The sequence below is a fragment of the Ranitomeya imitator genome, chromosome 4 (assembly GCF_032444005.1).
Source record: "Ranitomeya imitator isolate aRanImi1 chromosome 4, aRanImi1.pri, whole genome shotgun sequence".
In the NCBI taxonomy this organism is placed as follows: Eukaryota; Metazoa; Chordata; class Amphibia; order Anura; family Dendrobatidae; genus Ranitomeya; species Ranitomeya imitator.
Window position 1 is genome coordinate 14654057 of NC_091285.1, and position 19466 is coordinate 14673522.

The 19466-nt window shown below is 42.6% G+C and overlaps 1 protein-coding gene across 1 annotated transcript; it reads right to left on the reverse strand.

Annotated features, from left to right (window-relative positions):
* Positions 1 to 14395: 14395 nt before the first annotated feature.
* Positions 14396 to 19167, reverse strand: LOC138675131 (aldo-keto reductase family 1 member C1-like). Its single transcript, XM_069763123.1, has 9 exons — positions 18802 to 19167; positions 18428 to 18595; positions 18213 to 18329; positions 17238 to 17315; positions 16619 to 16741; positions 16172 to 16281; positions 15023 to 15188; positions 14862 to 14944; positions 14396 to 14737 (listed from the first exon to the last, which is right to left on the reverse strand). Exons 1-9 carry the CDS (start codon positions 18886 to 18888, stop codon positions 14695 to 14697), a joined length of 975 nt encoding a protein of 324 aa, XP_069619224.1. The 5' UTR covers positions 18889 to 19167; the 3' UTR covers positions 14396 to 14694.
* Between the last annotated feature and the right edge of the window lie 299 nt (positions 19168 to 19466).

The window sequence follows — 19466 nt, forward strand, 5'->3', positions numbered from 1 at the left end:
TCTGCTGTCCCTAAGTGACACGGCAACTTTGTGGATGGGAGACGGAAACCACTGGCAGATTCTTGATTAAGGAATATACGGATCCAGGAAATATTTTTTAGTTGGAGTCGGTAGGAAGTGGAAAGGGCTTGGATATGTGGTTTGAAGGAGAGATCAGAGTCAAGTGTTACCCCGAGGCAGCGGGTTGCAGGGCTAGGGAGAGTGGGCATCCATTGACTTTGATGGATAGGTAAGTTGAGGGAGCTCAGTGAGGTGGCAGAAAGATGATGAGTTCTGTTTTAGCCATGCTACGTTTTAGAAATCTAAAACACACCTGAGCGACCGAAAATTATGGTCAACTCAATGAAGCTCACCAAACCAGAAATAATTAATTAAAATATAACATTTATTAAGAAATATTAAAAGATTCCTCTCACCCTCCGGCCACTATTCGTGGAATTCCTGTTGGCCAGTTTCTTAGAGCAAAGAGGATTTGCTCTAATGAGAGCAACTTTGAGAAACAGGCCATCGACCTTACAAGAAGAAAGAGGTTACAGTAAAAAAATGATTAGGAAAGGATACCAAAGGGCAAGTGGCATTAGTCGGGACAGGTTGTTATATGGTCCGTTTAATGTTAAGAAATTGGATCAGCAACATCCAATAAGATTCATTTCTACCTATAGCAATCAATGGAACCAGCTGAAAGAAATTATACGAAAACATTGGCAGGTTTTGAAAGTGGACCCGGTTTTATGTAAAATCTTACCTGAATTGCCATCTTTTGTACCCAAAAGGTCTGCTAATTTAAAGGATATTCTGGTGCAGAGCCATTATGACCCCAAAAATGTTGGTACAAAATCATCATCTGGAGTACCTGGATTTTTTCCGTGCGGCCTCTGTAAAGGTTGTCTTAACCACGTCAAATCCAAGACTTTCTGCAATCATGATGGGTCCCGTTCCTTCAACATCTGGAAACATCTGAGTTGTAATTCCCAGGGGGTGATCTATCATGCATAGTGTTGAGCGATACCGTCCGATACTTGAAAGTATCGGTATCGGATAGTATCGGCCAATACCCGAAAAATATCGGATATCGCCGATACCGATATCCGATACCAATACAAGTCAATGGGACATCAAGTATCGGAAGGTATTCTCATGGTTCCCAGGGTCTGAAGGAGAGGAAACTCTCCTTCAGGCCCTGGGATCCATAGGGATGTGTAAAATAAAGAATTAAAATAAAAAATATTGATATGCTCACCTCTCCGGCGGCCCCTGGACATCACGCTGCTAACCGGGAGGCTTCTTTGTTTAAAATGCGCGCCTTTAGGACCTGCGAATGACGTCCCGGCTTCTGATTGGTCGTGTGCCGCCCATGTGACTGGCACGCGACCAATCAGAAGCCGCGACGTCATTCTCATTCACTAAACTCCTAATTCTAGGAATTGAGGACCTGCGAATGACGTCACGGCTTCTGATTGGTCGCGTGCCGGTCACATGGGCGGCACGCGACCAATCAGAAGCTGGGACGTCATTCGCAGGTCCTAAAGGCGCGCATTTTAAACAAAGAAGCCTCCCGGTTAGCAGCGTGATGTCCAGGGGCCGCCGGAGAGGTGAGCATATCAATATTTTTTATTTTAATTCTTTATTTTACACATCCCTATTGATCCGATACCGATACCCGATATCACAAAAGTATCGGATCTCGGTATCGGAATTCCGATACCGCAAGTATCGGCCGATACCCGATACTTGCGGTATCGGAATGCTCAACACTAATCATGCACAATGTCCGTGCCGGAAAGTATATGTTGGATTGACTACACGAGAATTGAAGGTAAGGACACGGGAACATATCAGAGATATTGAAAAGGCTAAAACGAGTGGGGAAGAGTCAATACTCAAACCCCTTCCCAGACATTTTAAAGCACATCATAATTGTGACGCCAAGGGTCTGGTCGTTAAGGCTATTGACCAAGTTCAATTAGGACCTAGGGGAGGAGACTTGGCTAAGGCTCTGGCCCAAATTGAATGCAGATGGATTTACCGATTGGGTACTTTAAGTCCTCACGGTTTAAATGAAACTATGGGTTTCTCAGCTTTCTTATAATTGGACATTGTTTGTCTAAGGTTTTGCGGTTTTTTGATGGCTTTTTATTGTCTAGTATATCCCTGAGGGGGAATGGGTATCCTTTTAGGGGTGGTGGGGTTATTTTAGTATGATTTCTCTAATCTGTTTTTATTTGTTGTGTTTTATTGTACTAATTATTGTTATTTTCCATCAGTTTCTATTTTTTCTAGAGGGTCATGGCCTTGTCATCTATGTGGGTTGCCGTTTGATGTATATTATGAATATGTGGAGGAACTGTTTATCCTATCCATGATGAAGAATCAAGAATTGCAGTTGAGGACATCTTCTTGCCACTTCCTCTTTTTGACTAATTTTATCTTTAAAATTATATTACTGTGGTTTTGAGGGGGTGTGGTATATATGTATTCTGCACTGCTATTATATGGTGTTACAATGTTGGAGTAGGGTTCTTTTTAGTAGTTTAGGATACCTTTCTGCATAGCAGGGTACCTCTTTATGTATTAGGGTATGTTAGTGTATTTGTTATCGGATGCCTAGCATTAGAAACTTTTAGGGGTTCTTTGTATACATGATATCATGTCCATGCATATCACATTATATATAGGTGTACTGAGTTTTTCATATATGTATATATATATGATAATTAGGGGTTTATATTAGTTTCCGTATTTATTTTTTTCTATACTAGTCGGTTTTCTTTTTGTCTCCCCTTGTTTTCATGTATGTAACAGTTCACTTACATCACGTTAGGGATTCAGCGTTGCAATTATTACGCTCTTACACAGCACAGATTGCTAGTTATGTACACTTTTTTCCTCTCATTATCGCCACTATTAGTTTTTATCTAATAGTACAATAGTTCCCTTTTGTTTTGTTTTGCGGGCACGCAAGCGCTATCTGCTTTTCTAGCACGATATAGGTTTTCCCTTAATTCTCCACGGAGGTGGCGCGCATGCGCTGTCGGCCCTCGCCCCGTACACTTCCGGCTGCGCCTACTATGGACCTGCATGCGTTCCACATGCGGTCCGCCTGGCGCAGGACAGGAAGTGTTCCTTACTTACGGCGGTGAATGGCTGACGCATGCGCCGATGTACCTCTCTGGACTTCCGCTTTTCATGTCCTCCGCATTCTCGGCACTTCCCATTGGCTATCACCCGTGTTAAATAGACCCTCCTCACCTCCATAGTCATGCCCCCGGAAGAAGCAGAGGGCGAAATGCGCGTCGGGGCGCCAGAGGAGAACATCCAACACACGGGCACTTTCCTGGTAAGATGCATATGTCTTTATTGGTCATCCTGGGCTCTTAGCACACCGTAGTTTAGACACATGTTATAATCCCTGTCGGTCCAGCATTATGGAGATACAGTTTTCTGCACTCATTATGGATTAGGTGCCGATGGGCATGGTATGCTTATATATATATAGGTGCTTCAGCCTGTGCTTACCTAAAACGGATGCTTTCTTTCCAGCATATATACAGACTATTCCTGTGAATGATTACATGTGTATTGGCCTGTAGATGGATGTTTCCCTCTGATTTGGGGTTATTGTTTGTATTTTTATATGTGGCCTTTTTGGATCTCTTTTAATATTTCTTAATAAATGTTATATTTTAATTAATTATTTCTGGTTTGGTGAGCTTCATTGAGTTGACCATAATTTTCGGTCGCTCAGGTGTGTTTTGTATTGAGAAGTACCAATAACTCTATGTAGTAGGACATTTGTGGTGATTTACACGTTTTAGAAATCTAGCAGAGAAGAAAGATAAAATAGCAGCCAGTAGTGTTGAGCATTCCGATACCGCAAGTATCGGGTATCGGCCGATACTTGCGGTATCGGAATTCCGATACCGAGATCCGATATTTTTGTGATATCGGGTATCGGTATCGGAAGTGTAAAATAAAGAATTAAAATAAAAAATATTGTTATATTCACCTCTCCGGCGGCCCCTGGACATCAGCGGGAGGATCCGGCGTCCGGCACGGCTTCTTTCTTCAAAATGCGCGCCTTCAGGACCTGTGGAATGACGTCCCGGCTTCTGATTGGTCGCGTGCCGCCCATGTGACCGCCACGCGACCAATCAGAAGCCGCGACGTCATTCCTCAGCTAAAGTCCTAGAATGAGCGCCTTCTAGGACCTGAGGAATGACGTCGCGGCTTCTGATTGGTCGCGTGGCGGTCACATGGGCGGCACGCGACCAATCAGAAGCCGGGACGTCATTCCACAGGTCCTGAAGGCGCGCATTTTGAAGAAAGAAGCCGTGCCGGACGCCGGATCCTCCCGCTGATGTCCAGGGGCCGCCGGAGAGGTGAATATAACAATATTTTTTATTTTAATTCTTTATTTTACACTTTAATATGGATCCCAGGGCCTGAAGGAGAGTTTCCTCTCCTTCAGACCCTGGGATCCATGAGGATACATTCCGATACTTGATGTCCCATTGACTTGTATTGGTATCGGATATCGGTATCGGCGATATCCGATATTTTTCGGGTATCGGCCGATACTATCCGATACCGATACTTTCAAGTATCGGACGGTATCGCTCAACACTAGCAGCCAGACATTGTGCGATTCTGGTTAGTAGAGAGGTGATATCGGGTCCAGAGAGGTAGATCTCTGTGTCATCAGCATAGAGGTGATACTGAAAGCCTTAGGGCACTATGAGTCGTCCCAGGCTAAAGGCGTAGATGGAAAAGAAGAGGGGTCCTAAAGCTGAACCTTGGGTGACACCGACATATAGGGGGCAAGATTAGGAGGTGGTGTATGAGTAGGAGAGGCTGAATGTCCAGTCTGTTAGGTATGAGGAGATCCAAGATAGGGCCAGGTCTGTGATGCCGAGAAATTAGATGATCTGTAGTAAGTGGGAATGGTCCACTGTGTCGATGGCAGAGGACAGGTCCAGGAAGACGGGGACAGAGTAGTGTCACTTGGATTTGGCAGTTAGTAGATTACTGGTGACTTTAGTAAGGGCAGTTTCAGTGGAGTGATGCGGTCGGAAGTCAGATTGTAAGTGGTCAAAGAGGGAAAAGAAAGAGCAGTGGAAGGACAGTTCAAGATAGATGTGTTGTTCCAGCAGTTTTGATGCATAGTGGAGAAGTGATGAGGGGCAATAGCTAGATACAAAGAATGAGTCAAGGGTGGGCTTTTTGCAGATGGGTGTGATTAAGGCATATTTGAAGCATGAGAGAAAAACACCAGTTATTGACAGGTTGAAGAGATGGGTCAGGGTTGGGATGAAGACTGTGGTAAGGTTTGAAATGAGGTGGGACAGATTCGGGTCAACTGCACACGTGATGAGATGTGATCTGGAGAGTTGAGAGGAAAGTTGATCTTCCAAAATGGTGGAGAAGTTGGTTTTGGAGAAGGGAGGCTAAGCATTTATGAGGAGGGGCTGTAGGGACTGTAAGCCAAAGCTTGGTCTGGTGTTATCAATTTTCTGCTTAAAGGATGAGGCAAACTCTTCCGCTTAAATGAGAAAAGAAGGATGGGGTGCTTGGGGACAGAGGAGAGAATTGAAAGTGTTCAATAGCTGTTTAGGGTTGTGAAACAGGGAGGATATGAGTGATGAGGAGTAGGTTTGTTTTGCTGCAGTGAGTATGGACTTGAAAATAGTGAGGGACTGTTTGAATGTGATGAAGTGCTCGTTGGAATGGGGTCTTTGCCATATCCACTCAGCAACCCTGGAAGCCCACTTCAGTTCTTTAGTCAGGCTGGTGTGCCAGGGTTGCCAACTGATTGTGCGAGCTTTGTTATGTGTTGTAACAACTCTGCTGGCATCATGGCACGGCCTCTCATCTCTCACACTATCTTACCCACTGCTCCAGGTCATGATGTGGTTTCTGTTTCTTGAGAGCTCCATATTCTGTGCCTCTGCTCTCTGCATGCTTCCTGGCTGTGTGCATAGGGGGGCGACGCCTGAACTTTCTGGTTCTTATAGGAATCAGGTGCACCTGTCTAATCTGTTCCTGACCAATTACCAAGAGGCCTCCAGTATTTAGTGCAGCTCCACCCAGTGGTCTGGGACTGTGCAATGTGTAAACTCAGTTAGTGTTTAGCTTCTGAGTTGCCAGGCCTTGCTCTGTGTTCCTCCATCTCTGGAGGCTCTACTCTTAGCCTTGCTTTGTTCTTGTTGGTCTGCCCTCCAGGAAGCTGTATATCCAAGTCTCTGTGTCTGTGTCCTTGCTTTGCCTTGCTTAGGTTTGTCCGCCCTCAAGGAGGCAGAATATCCTGGTCCCTGTGTCTTTGTTCTTGTACCTTGTCTTGTTCCACTACCTTGTCTGAACTTAGTCCTATCTCTGTCTCCTTGTCTGTGGCTTCCTTCCCTGCTGTGTCTTTCCTTGTGTTCTCAGTCTGCTTATGTTCTGCACTCTTGCGGCTCTGCCTGCTCTGAACCCTTGTGATTTTGCCTGGGCTCCATTCCCTTGCAGCTTTGCCTCTGCTCCGCACTCCTGCGGTTCTGCTCCGTTCTACTCTGCTTTGCTGCTGCAGAAACCTCTTGCTGCAGCTCCTCTCCGCATTCCTTGTGGTTCCGCTCTGCTTAGCTTCTGTTGCTGCTCTATCTCCTGCTGCTCTACCATTCCTATACGCAGCCTTACGGTTCTCTTCCTGTGTGAACAGGTCCAGCCTGTTTTTTCACACTCCATTCCTCCCTGCTTGCTTCCGTATCTTCATCTCCTGAGTGAACAGGTCCCAACCTGTTCCTTCATACTTCATTCCTTTCTGCTTGTTTCCTTACCTATACCTCCTGTGTGAACAGGTCTCTACCTGTTCCTTCATACACCACACCAACCAGCCCTGTGTCTCTGCCGTACCTGCCAGCCCTGTGTCTCTACCTTTCCTGCCAGCCCTGTGTCTCTGCCGTACCTGCCAGCCCTGTGTCTCTGCCGTACCTGCCAGCCCTGTGTCTCTGCCAGCCCTGTGTCTCAGCCGTGCCAGCCTACTCGTCTGAGTTTCAGCCGTGCCCTTCTGCCAGTCCTGCCTTATGCCCGCACCTGTCCAAGTGTTCATGTTCTCCAAGTGGGATCAGCAGCCACAGCCAGACAACACCCTGGAGTAGCACCTGGCAGCTGCCTGCCGCTCAAGCCTGACCTCACCATCAGAGGCTCCAGTGAAGACCAAGGAAGCTGTCATTGTCATGCCCCTTCCAGGGTAGTCTGGTTTGTGGCACAGTGGGGTCACAAATCCGCCAAGCTCACGCCCACCAGTCAGGGCGCGAGCGTGACATGTGTGAGGGGGTGACCAATTTGAGAGCTGCAGCTATTGCAGTGTTATATAAAGCAGCAGCATGTGCATTGTGTAAGGAACTTATGTCTGCAAGAGGGAGAAGGGATTCGGAGAGTGAGTATAGATCAAGATGTTTGACATTTCTAGAGAAGAGAGGGAAGAGAATGTTTGTAGTTTGTGGTAAGAAAGAGGGAGAGATGAGTTATAAAGGGTAGGTAGGGAAAAGATGTGGGTAAAGATGAGGTCCAGTGTGTGGCCATCTCTGTGAGTGGCTCAGAAAGACTGTTGAGGAAGCCTGAAGGAGGAGGTGAGAGATAAAAGCTTAGTGATCACTGAGTTGGAAGTGTCAGTGGGGATGTTGAAGTCACCCATGATGATAGTGGGGATGTCAGCAGAAAGGAAATTAAGTAGGTAGGTGGTGCAGTGGTCGAAGATGGCGGTGGCTTGCCCTGAGGGCAGTAAATGACAGCCAGTTGGAGGTTGGAGAGGGAGTATATGCGAACAGAGTGCAACTCAAAAGAAGGGACAGTGGGTGATGCCGAGGAAGGAAAGTTTAATGATAAAAAGATCATGGATGTATGAAAGCTTGTTGCAGACAGAGTGAGCGTTCCACAGACCTCCTGTTAGAGGGACTGGGGAAGTGAGAGCTGAACGAATGGGTTTAAGGTTAGAACGGTTGGGGAAATTTATGATAGATCATGGATCAGAGCGGTAAACATGACTGTGGGCATGCGGTGAGGAACACCAGGATTTCAACACATATTGTCCGCAATGAGGACAATTCGATAAAATGTTAGTAGGTGGAAGCAGGAGAGGGCATGAAGGGGCTGTCTGTGTTTGGAGACACAGGATTTTATGTTGTGGAACAGTTCTGAGGATGTGGTGGGATGTATGGGGAGGATGGGGGGGCGGATGACCAATTCATTTAAACAGAAATATTGTTTACTGTGACTATGCATCCTGATACCTTCAGTTCTCTTCTGGTTCAATTCTGGTCTAACTCATTGCCGTACACTTAAGTGCTGTACTTAGGTGATGCTCAGCAAACTGACATCTATGCAGACGTACTGATCTCAATATATTTGCTAACAAATGCATTCAGGTGTGAAGCAGAGGGGAGAGGCCTGTACTCATCTTGATCAAATAATCAAAGTTGAGCCAGATGCAGGATATATCACAGGCAGACTAAACAGGCCGGATGTGAAGAAAAGTGGTGGCGGCGTGGTGCAGTGGTCAGTTTATAAACATAACAAGTTAATACACACTGGAAATGTATGAATTTGGGGCCCCCATTTTGTATCATGGTGGTTACTTGTTTGCACAGAATTAATTGGGTGTTGATGGGTATTAAACAGTTTATTGTATTCAGTATCGTGTGCTGTTTTAACATTTGATTTTCTAGTCACATTTACTATGTCGAAAGCTCTCTGGAGTCAGCTACGCAAGGTCATGAGCAGGTTAAAAACTGATTTCGGCCACTTGGCTGCGCGGTCTTTTTCAAAGAATGTGATTGGCGGCCTGCAAAAGAGCGAGAAGAATATGAAGTATTTAAAGTCATGTACGGACATCAACTGGCACTCGCCATCAGAAGAAGATATAAAACGATAGAGAATCTACTTTACCAGCTGATCAGAAGAGCGGGCGAAGCTGGCAGGGAGGAATGGCATAAGAAATGTCTTGAAGACCAGGCGCATCCAGTGGCATCAAAGGAAGAAGGAAGGTTACCTGTCGAAGAAGAAGCAGAAAATGCTAAAGCAGATTTGGAAGCGATGGAAAAGTGCAGGCAAGAGAGATGTATGAACCTTAATAAAAAAAGATGCTGGAGGACCTACCCCAGCCGCTGGCTGCCAGGAAGAAGAATGACTCCTAGAGCAAGTCGCCACCCACCGTTCAGAGGCCTAGTTGCGTCATCGCGGACGTCATAGCGCTGCGTATGTGGTTCCAGAGAAGAGCGTCCTGGATTCATTGCGTCGTCATGATAGATCGGCGGCACCAGTAGAGGTAGCAGTGGAACATATGTCGTGCCTGGGGACATCCACAGCAAGGGACTACAGAGGAAGAAGAGGTGCATCAACAGCAGAAGATTTGTGAGGTGAGGCGAGGAATTCATCCAAGGACTAGTCACTGGCCAGATCAAAAGAAAATGGGTGGCGTCAGTGCTTGCCTCTTAATAAGGCTATCAGCACTGAAGACCAGGAAATTGTCACTTGAGGATCCAGTCTATGTCACGTGGCAGAAAAAAGGAGGTGAGATTATCAATGCTCCCGTTAGTCCCTCCTGTTTATGAGCATTTAGCTAGCCTTAAACATACAGTGAGGAAAATAATTGTGGATACATTAGAAGAGCCAGAGATTAGGAGCATAAGCCTTAGTCAACTTTTGTATAAGTCTGACAACCCCAAGATTGAGAAAAATTTCTGGGGTGTCCGAGGTTAGTCTTAAGGAGGCTCTAACATGGGAAATTTCACATTTAGGCTTTCATTTAAATCAGTCTATTAAAGAACGCATTTGGGGTTTGGAATAAGTAGATATATCTACGTTACTTCCAGGAAGAGAAGAAGCCCATATTTTGTTCACACTTATTTCATTGTGCTAGAGACATACTGTAATTTTGGTGGTATGACCTGGTGCAATTACGATGAATTATTCAGACAAAAGTTGTCGGTGCGCCCTACAATGAAATACGGTGTTAAAGATATGAGGTTGTGGATTAACCTTATTTTGCCGCAGAGAAATAATTTTTCCAGACAGTCATTAGCCTAGTAAATAAAAGAGGTTTCTGCTTTGAATTTAATGAATCATCATGTGAAAGGCAGAATAATTGCAGATTTGCCATGAGCGTTCCTCAAAACGTGTTAAAAAGATCAGGATCCAAAGAGCTTCTTTTCAAGAGCATTGACGCCAGTGAAGCATAAGCACCGGCTCAAGCTACTCTCAAGTCGAGACAAAGCTGAACTAATTTTCAGAGGTTTTAAATACGCTTTTTATGTTTCAGAGTTTTTGAGCAGAGGTTGTTTTTGGGTTTAAAATTTGTCTTCGGTTAAAATGTTTGAAAAAGTGGTAAAGGATAAAGAAATAGAAATGGGTAGAATGTCCGGTCCTTTGTTCTCCCCTCCATTTACAAAATTTTAGGTTATCGCCTCTAGGCGTGGTTCCTAAAATGGGTAGTCTCAGAATTATATACGACCTTCCCTAACTTAAGGGCGCATCTTTGAATGATGAAGAGTATACATTTGAAGCATCTGTCAAGTACGCATCTTTTGACCAAGAAGTGGACCTCTTAAAATCATCTGGTGGAGGAGCTCTGATGGCAAAGACAGACATAAAATCTGCTTTCAGACTTTTGCCAGAGAATCCGAATGGTGAGAGACTAACAATTTGCATATTTACCGTAATTTACAAGAGGAGCATGCAAGGTGTTTAAGTCTCCTCATACTGGCATGCCAGACTCCACAAGGAGAAACGTTACCCCTTAGATCCCAGTCTTAGTCTCTCACCTAGCCAAATCAGATCTCATACTTTGTACTGACCAGGGACAATACCCCGAAACACAGTGTCTACAAATAGAGGTTGTGATTTGGATTTTATCCTAAGTCATATTTCAAGGCTCGCTAAAGGGTCGTTAATGACTTTGTAGGATTGCTACTTCCTAAAGGTGGCCCTAGAGTTCAAGACCTCTTCCTCTCTGAAGAGACAATTTGCATTTTAAATAATTCGTCCGGTTGCTAATATTAAAAAGACCTGAAACTCAGTGTTCTTTCTTTATACATAAAAATTTGTTTCCAGCTACGAAATTTCAATTTAACGCAGTTCTTAAAAAATGTTTATAAAAATTGGGCTTAATCAGTGTAAGAATATGCAGAGGAAAAAAATACAAACAACAGACCCTCAGGATAAAGAACTTCAAATGATTAATCTTCCATCATACGAACTCACTGACTCTGAAAGGCCAGTTTTAGAATGAGGACCACCCTTCCCCAAATGTATACGGTGGACAAATTTTCGTTAATTAAGGACCTTTATTTATTGTGCATGAAAACCTACACATATTTGGTATCGCCACGTTCAGAATTGCCCGATCAATCAATATAAAAAAGAATTAACCTGATCTCTAAACTGCGTGATGAGAAAAAAATTAAAAACTCCAGAATTACGTTTTTTTTACATTACATTAAAACGCAGTAACGGCGATCAAAAGATAGTATCAGCTCAAAATGTTATCATTAAAAACATCAGCTCAGTGCACAAAAAAAAGCTCCAAATCACAAAAATGGAGACACTACGGGTCTCAGAAAATGGCGTGATATAAAATTGTTTTTTTTAACAAACTTTGAATTTTTTTTCACCACTTAAATAAAATATAACCTAGACTTGTTTGGTGTCTATGAACTCGTAATGACCCGGAGAATCATAATAGCAGGTGAGTATTAGCATTAATTGAACATGGTGAACAACTCCCAAAACAATTGTGGGATTGCACTTTTTTTTTTGCAATTTCACCGCACTTGGGAATTTTGTTCCAGTTTTCGAGTATACGACATGGTAAAACCAATGGTGTCATTCAAAAAGTACAACTCTTCAAGCAAAAAACCAAGCCATTTTGACCAGAAAAATAAAAAACGTTATGGCTCTAGGAAAAAGGGGAGCAAAAAATGAAAATGCAAAACCAAAAATACCAATGGTCGTTAAGGGGTTAATGTGAATGTTATTTACATATTATTTTTTGCTGATATTGTGCGATGTCAAAGTAGAAAGTAAAAGAAATATGTGTATGTCTTTAACATTAACTTTTATGACCACAGAGGAATACTAAAATGTATTTTAATGTTGTTCCCTTTTATGTAATAATTATTAATTGTACACGTCGTGGTTTTTTTCTTCAGTAGTAATAATGATATGCATTGGTAGTGGCTTTTTGCCCCCTTTCCCCATAAGCTCATTGTAACGGGGTCTACCAAGCTGGGGTACCTCTTTCAGTACCACCCCGTGTTTCAGGAGGTCCACTCTGCTTTTGCTGGATTATGAATGAAGGACGCTGGCTGGAATTCCTTGATTACGTGAGAGCATATAAAAGCTGACTGCTACTCCACGTATTTCCAGTCTAAAAGAACACACTTTATTCACAGCACACAGAATATATAACACAGATACACAGGGCAGGCCAATAGAAAAAGCAGGCCAGACATACATTACAATAGCCGCAGGGGGCCGGAGCCTGCTGATATTTACTGTGGGAATTACAAAGGTGGGGGAGGTCAGAAGGAGAATATCTTGTCCCCTCTGACCAGGGGCGCAGCCTGTGGACTGATGCATTTCACATGGAACCTATTATACATAATATATACTGCATAACATATTCTTGGTGCTGGGGGTTCTGTAACACTCATGAAAGACCTTTGGGGGCATTTCAACAATTAAAAGCTTTAAAAAAAAAGTGATTTCCCCTTTAACTGGGGCTGGTGTATTAGCCCAAGTTACAGTGGGATTCAGCCTCCTGGCAGCATAACAGAATAAACTAGGTCTCATTGGACACAGCAGTTCCAGCACCCGGTGATAACATGAGAGTTGTCGGAGCTTTCTATACTTCATACTTTCTCAGTGCTGAGCATACAGCAATAGAAAAGACAGAGACGGTAATATACCATATCTGCCTTTTCTTTGTGGAGTCGGCTGTGTCTGATATACAGGATCTTTGCTTCTGTAACAGCATGAATGTCACGATACAAATGATGACTGCCTGGAAGACTAAAGTCTATGGGTAATTTGGAAGTAGGTAAGTCAGAACCTCAAATCAGACATGGTGGTGATAATGTTTTTCATTATTGGCCTGGTTTAGCATTTGGCTTTCATTTGCATTCTGTTTGGTCAGATACTTCATTAAGCTAGCCATGAATAAGAGCTGCAATGTATATTGATGAGATATGGCAGCCACATTGCATGTGACTAATTGTAGCTGCCATACAACTATCTGGCATCTTCCATGGGGTCAAACCTGCATGTATATATGGGCACTTAACAGAAGAGGGTGACACATACAGTATACGGGGACATGCAGATTTGCAGACATATCTGGATGGGTTGGCAGCTTGAGCTCACAATAATGACCCAAATGAACTGTGTTCTGCCATATAGGTGTCATGACTTTGTTGTCAGGTGTTCCGGGACCAGGGGCTCCTTCCCTGTCCCTAACGCTAGGAGCGCCATAGCTAGCCCCCGTTCCCCGGATTACTTCTGATGGTGAAGATCCCGGGGCCACATAGCTTGCCTTAGCTCCTGAATTCTCCCTCAGTCTGTACCCTTCCACCACTCAGGGAGCAGGGTAGTAGTATTGTACTGGAAGACAACAAAAAGACTAAAAAGGTGATACGAACAGTCTCTGCGACATCATGAATTCATATTGCAATGAAAGGAGCTGATATTTTACAGGATATAATTGCATCCAGTAGTGTGGAAATTCTTAAGAAATCGCTAAAGACATGAAGAAATTTTTACAATGAAAATATCTAATCATTTTGAAAAATTAGTACAAATTCTGAGACATCAAAAACACATTGTAAATTACTCACTGGTAAATTCCACTGACTTTTTTCAACCAGAAATACTGAAAAATGATAAACAGAAGGAACATGTGGGAACAGAAACTCATTAAGGGAGATTGTAGTGATGAGAACTGAAGGACTATTGTATGCATCGTTACAAAGCTGACTTTGGGGACACTCTCATGTCATGATATCTTAATACTGATGATGTTGTTTTGTTTAATTTGCTTATTTTCATATATCATATTTAAAGCCCTAGCAGGAAAACTGAAACGTATATGGTGGAAAACAACAGAAAAGAGTGTTTTAAACTAAAATAATAAAACACATATTAAAATACATTTAAAATGTTTACAAAGCTAAGGGACCGCTATGGGCACGATCACAAATGCCACTACAAATTCTCAGCTCATTGACAGCCATGTGAAAGACTGAAAACAATGAAATTGATATCATGTTGTACAGAATTGTAAGAGGACTCGAGATATTGAATTGCATCATTAGTTTTTGATGAGGTAAAGGAGTATTTGCAAAACTTTCAAAGAGATGACACCTTCAAATTAAATTGAATATGAAATTTATTTTATTGCAATATAAAGAAGAATGCTGAACTCTTGACCTAGAATAAAAAAAGATTTTGCAGTGGATGTATAGCATCTGAACTCAGTTATAGAATTTCTCATTGCATGTTAAATTTTATGTATGTGCTATCATTTCAAATCTGAGGCATAATAAGCGCTACAGCACAGTCAGAATCCATATCTTATATCGTATATTCTATGTAGACAGCAATCTGCTAGATAAAGATACTAAGACACAGGTGTTAACAGGATGAATCCAGAGAAATTGGTCAAAGTCCTTAATATTCATCATGATATGGATACTTGGGGCTTTCTTTCCAGCTAAAATTAAAAAATAGATTATAAAAGTAAGTAAATAAAATAAAAGATAGCAAATTAAAATACATAAAAAATACTTGTAAAAATAATAAATAACAGTAAATAGAAAATCAGGAAAAACACTTACGGATGGATAATCAGGTAACGCAAGTTTATATTCACTCCATCTATAGATTTCATATCTTCGTCACTTAATTCAAAGTCAAAAACCTGACAATTAAAAGTAATACATTTTTTTATTGTTTTTAAGATGAAGGAAATTATTGTAATTCGAATTTCCTCATTTACCTGAAAGTTTTGCTTGATCCTCTCAGGGCTGAAGCTTTTTGCCAAGACGACACATCCCCTCTGCAGCAAATATCTTTGGGCCACTTGCGCAGGAGAGCGGTTCAGCTTCTTGGCGACTGTATTTAATACGGGGTCTTCAAGCACTTTGGGGGAATTCTGGTCAATCCTGTCAGAAAAAAAATAAGCTACATCTCACACTTTTCATAAAATTTTGTTAAAGCGATAGGGAACAAGAACATTTGTTTATGGTTCTCAATAAAACAAAAATAAAAGAGTCATTATATGGACGTCTGTGGTGTATAATTCGGTGAAAGACACTATTATATCAGCACTATATGTGATGCTATCCTATGCATACTATGGAGGGTACTGTTACTACTATCACATGATAGTCACTATTACATGAGACATGATGTTAAGGGTAATACAGGGGCAATGAAACAAGTAATTACATTCCTGTATATAGGGGGCAGTATTATAGTAGTTATATTCTTGTACATAGGGGGCAGTATTATAGTAGTTATATTGTTGTGCATATGGGCAGTATTATAGTAGTTATATTCTTGTACATAGGGGCAGTATTATAGTAGTTATATTCTGGTACATAGGAGCAGTATTATAATAGTTACATCCTTGTACATAGGAGCAGTATTATAGTAGTTATATTCTTGTACATAGGAGCAGTATTATAGTAGTTATATTCTTGCACATATAGGCAGTATTATAGTAGTTATATTCTTTGACATAGGGGCAGTATTATAGTAGTTATATTCTTTGACATAGGGGCAGTATTATAGTAGTTATATTCTTGTACATAGGGGGCAGTATTATAGTAGTTATATTGTTGTACATAGGAGCAGTATTATAGGAATTATATTCTTGTATATAGGAACAGTATTATAGTTGTTATATTCTTGTACATAGGGGCAGTATTATAGTACTTATATTCTTGTATATAGGAGCAGTATTATAGCAGTTATATTCTTGTACATAGGAGCAGTATTATAGTAGTTATATTCTTGTACATAGGGGCAGTATTATAGTAATTATATTCTTGTATATAGGAGCAGCATTATTGTAGTTATTTCCTTATATTTGCCTTTTTCTTGGACACTATCACATATAATATACCAATATCCTTGTTCTTACCAGCCCTCTATTCTGCTGGACCCCAGTACACTGTATCCGACCAGCACGATATCACGAGATTTGCAGAACTCCAGTAATTTGCTCTGATTGAGGAATATGTGACATTCCACCTGTGCAGAGATATAATGGCTGATTACTATATATAACACCGTGTACAGAAAGCAATTACGGTATTTAAACAACATTTCACTGTAAACATGTTGATGGTATAATATTAGGGCAATATGGCTATGTTTGCTTTTTTCTCCAGAAACAGCCCCACACTTGTCTATGTGTTATATCTTGTATTGCAGCTCCATTAACGTGAATGAGGTTGAACTGCAATACCACACACAACCTGTGGGAAAGAGTGGCGCTGTTTTTTTTTTTGTTTTTTTTTCAAACATGTTTTTCTAATTCTTTAGGATATTTATGTGCGATTGATCCTTACTGGTCGGTGATATGTACCTGGTTGCACACTGGTTTGTACTTGAGTCCTGGCATGTTGAGAATCAGCTCCAGTTGCCGGCGGTTAAAATTGGAGACTCCGATGGATCGGACGAGGCCGGCGTCTCTGCACGCTTCCATAGCCTAGAAGATGGGGTGAGATAATCTGTGAGATTCTCTTTCCGATTCTGGGAATCTTTCCCCACGTGTTGGAGGAAAAGTTATTCTGTTTAGAGTTTTCCATCAACACTTAGATAATTATAACCCCTGAAGCCAGTATTTTACTTCATCTGGTTTATTCCTACTTTCCAGCTGTGACTCCACCTGTTTATTCCTGTCATTGACCCCGGCTTGTGTACTGACTGACTACCTTACATGACTCGATTTTGTTCCTGACTTTGGCCTCCTAGTTCTTACCCATCTTTCTGTCTATTTTCTGCCAGCCAACTCCACCGGCCAGCAGCCACTCTGTGAAATTAATCAGGGCGGCCATACATAAATTCAGATCTCTTTTTTTTTTAAGTGTCAAAGGGTGAAGACTAATGTTCACCGAGATCGTGTCCATGGAAGCCATCTTAAGAGCTGCCACTTTACTTGCTTACATCAAGCTATTTAAGACAACCAGTACCCCAATGTTTACCTTCCATGTTTCCCGGATATCTGTGTTATGAAAAATGAATTTCCCATTTTCATCCAAGGGAATGAGATCATCTCCAGGCTGTAGGGAAAAAGGATTCACATATAATTCACAAAGTATTGTGTCTTCTACTCCAATCACAGACCTCATCTCCCGGTACCTACCAGCATGCAACCTCCGATCCTCACAAGATCTTCTTCTCTACTCCCCTCTTATCTCTTCTTCCCACAATTGCATACAAGATTTCTCCCGAGCATCCCCCCCTCCTTTGGAGCTCTCTATCCCAACATATCAGACTCTCGCCTACTGCGGAATCCTTCAAAATGAACCTGAAGACCCACCTCTTCCGACAAGCCTACAACCTGCAGTAACCACCGATCCACCAAAGCGCTGTGCAGCACCCAAGGGTCCTGGTCATTGCAGCAATATCATTCTCTTCTAGGGGGGAGTGATGTTACGTTTGGAGGCAATAAAGGAGAACTCTTTACCAGGTAACACCAACACACAACACATTTCACACTCCAGTCCACCAGGTGGAGCTATGCTCCTATTTATTAGGGCACTCTTCACAATTAGGTAAACCTTGTGCTCTGGATAGGAAGTGAGGCAGAAGTGATCTGAGCTTTGCTCAGACAGCTGCTATCTGAGCTCCGCTCAGGTAGTGGGTCCCTGACAAGGGTGGGATCCTGTCAGAGGCCTAGACAGAAGGCCGCAGAGCTGCTCCTGCCCCACGTGTGGCAGCATCCTAAGAAAGAGACATTGAAAGAGAACTGTATTGTAGAAAGTTAGAAGAAGTCATAGCAGGGTCCTCTCTCCTCCTGTACCAGTTGTGACTTTTATTGATAAGATTATTGTACCTGTTTTTTATTATGTATACCCCTCCTCACATGTAAAGCGCCATGGAATAAATGGCGCTATAATAATAATAATAATAACTAAATGGGAGCCATGGCTGATCCCACACATATATTTACAGACCTTGAACTCCACCGGAGAATGGATAAGGAAGAGATCCATGTAATCCAGCTGTAGATCCTTCAGAGATTTCTCCAGCGCAGGTCGAACTCTCTCAGGAGTCTGGTTATTGCTCGAAAGCTGCAGAAGAAATTAAAGTGTATAACAGGTCGGCATCACCACCTAGTGGCTATGTTACTGATAATTTGATTGTTCCGAACTTTACGTTCTACAGCTACCTTCCCAGTGTAAAAAATGTCTTCCCGCTTCACCGTCCCATCAGCAATCTTTGATCTAATGGCTTGGCCGACCTGGACCTCATTGCCATAGAAAAATGCACAGTCAATGTGACGGTATCCGACCTCAATGGCGACCTTGGTGCTCTCACCGGCCTGTTCTTTGGTGTACTGTGCGGAATGAGATGCATTCATTATGTCATGTTAAAATTGCAGAGTTGCCGGAAATAGTGCACACTCTCTATGTTTCCCTATGGGGTATATGGCGCAATAGTTGCACGGTGCATAGGGAAACATAGAGGTGGCGAGAGACCAGCAGTAATGCCACTTTGCTTTGGATTCAGTGGAGTAGCCGCTACTTTGCCTGATGCACTCACCGTGTCTGGGGCGTAGGTGCCAAATCCGACCACCGGCATTTTATTCCCATCATTCAGCACCACGTAGGAGTCCGGCTTCAGAGCCATGGTGCAATGTGTCCCAGTGTCTCACAGTGCACAAGGTGCTGCCTGTATTTATCTAATCCTTCCCCTACCTTATAGCTCATCCCATAAGTTAGTGAAGGCGGCCGCCTATTCAGCAGGGAGTCGGCAGCGTCATTGCTGAATAGTTACATACAGGTCAGATGATATAGAAACAATGTGAATAAAGGGAAAGGGCACAGCGAAATTTGAGAAGGTTGTTTCTTCACAATTGCTTCATAGGAAGTAATATATGCAGTCCCTGAAGTGGCACAGCAACTTAGTGGATGGGAGATGGAGACCCCCTGTAGAGGAAAAGGTGACATAAAAAAACAAAGGAAAAAGGGTGTAAGACTGGAGACCATGCGAGGTTTGAGCTGCAGGAAGTGAGCCACCTGGATTAGCTGCACCCTTGGGTTGTCCTCTGACCTCGAGCAATAGAGCTGCTGCTATTTTATGGTTGCACTTCCACTCACAAACTTCCCAAGCTACAGTTTATCATAAATATTTATTATTATAGGGCCATTTATTCCTTGGCACTTTACATGTGAGAAGGGGTGTACATAATCTTGAACAAAACAAGT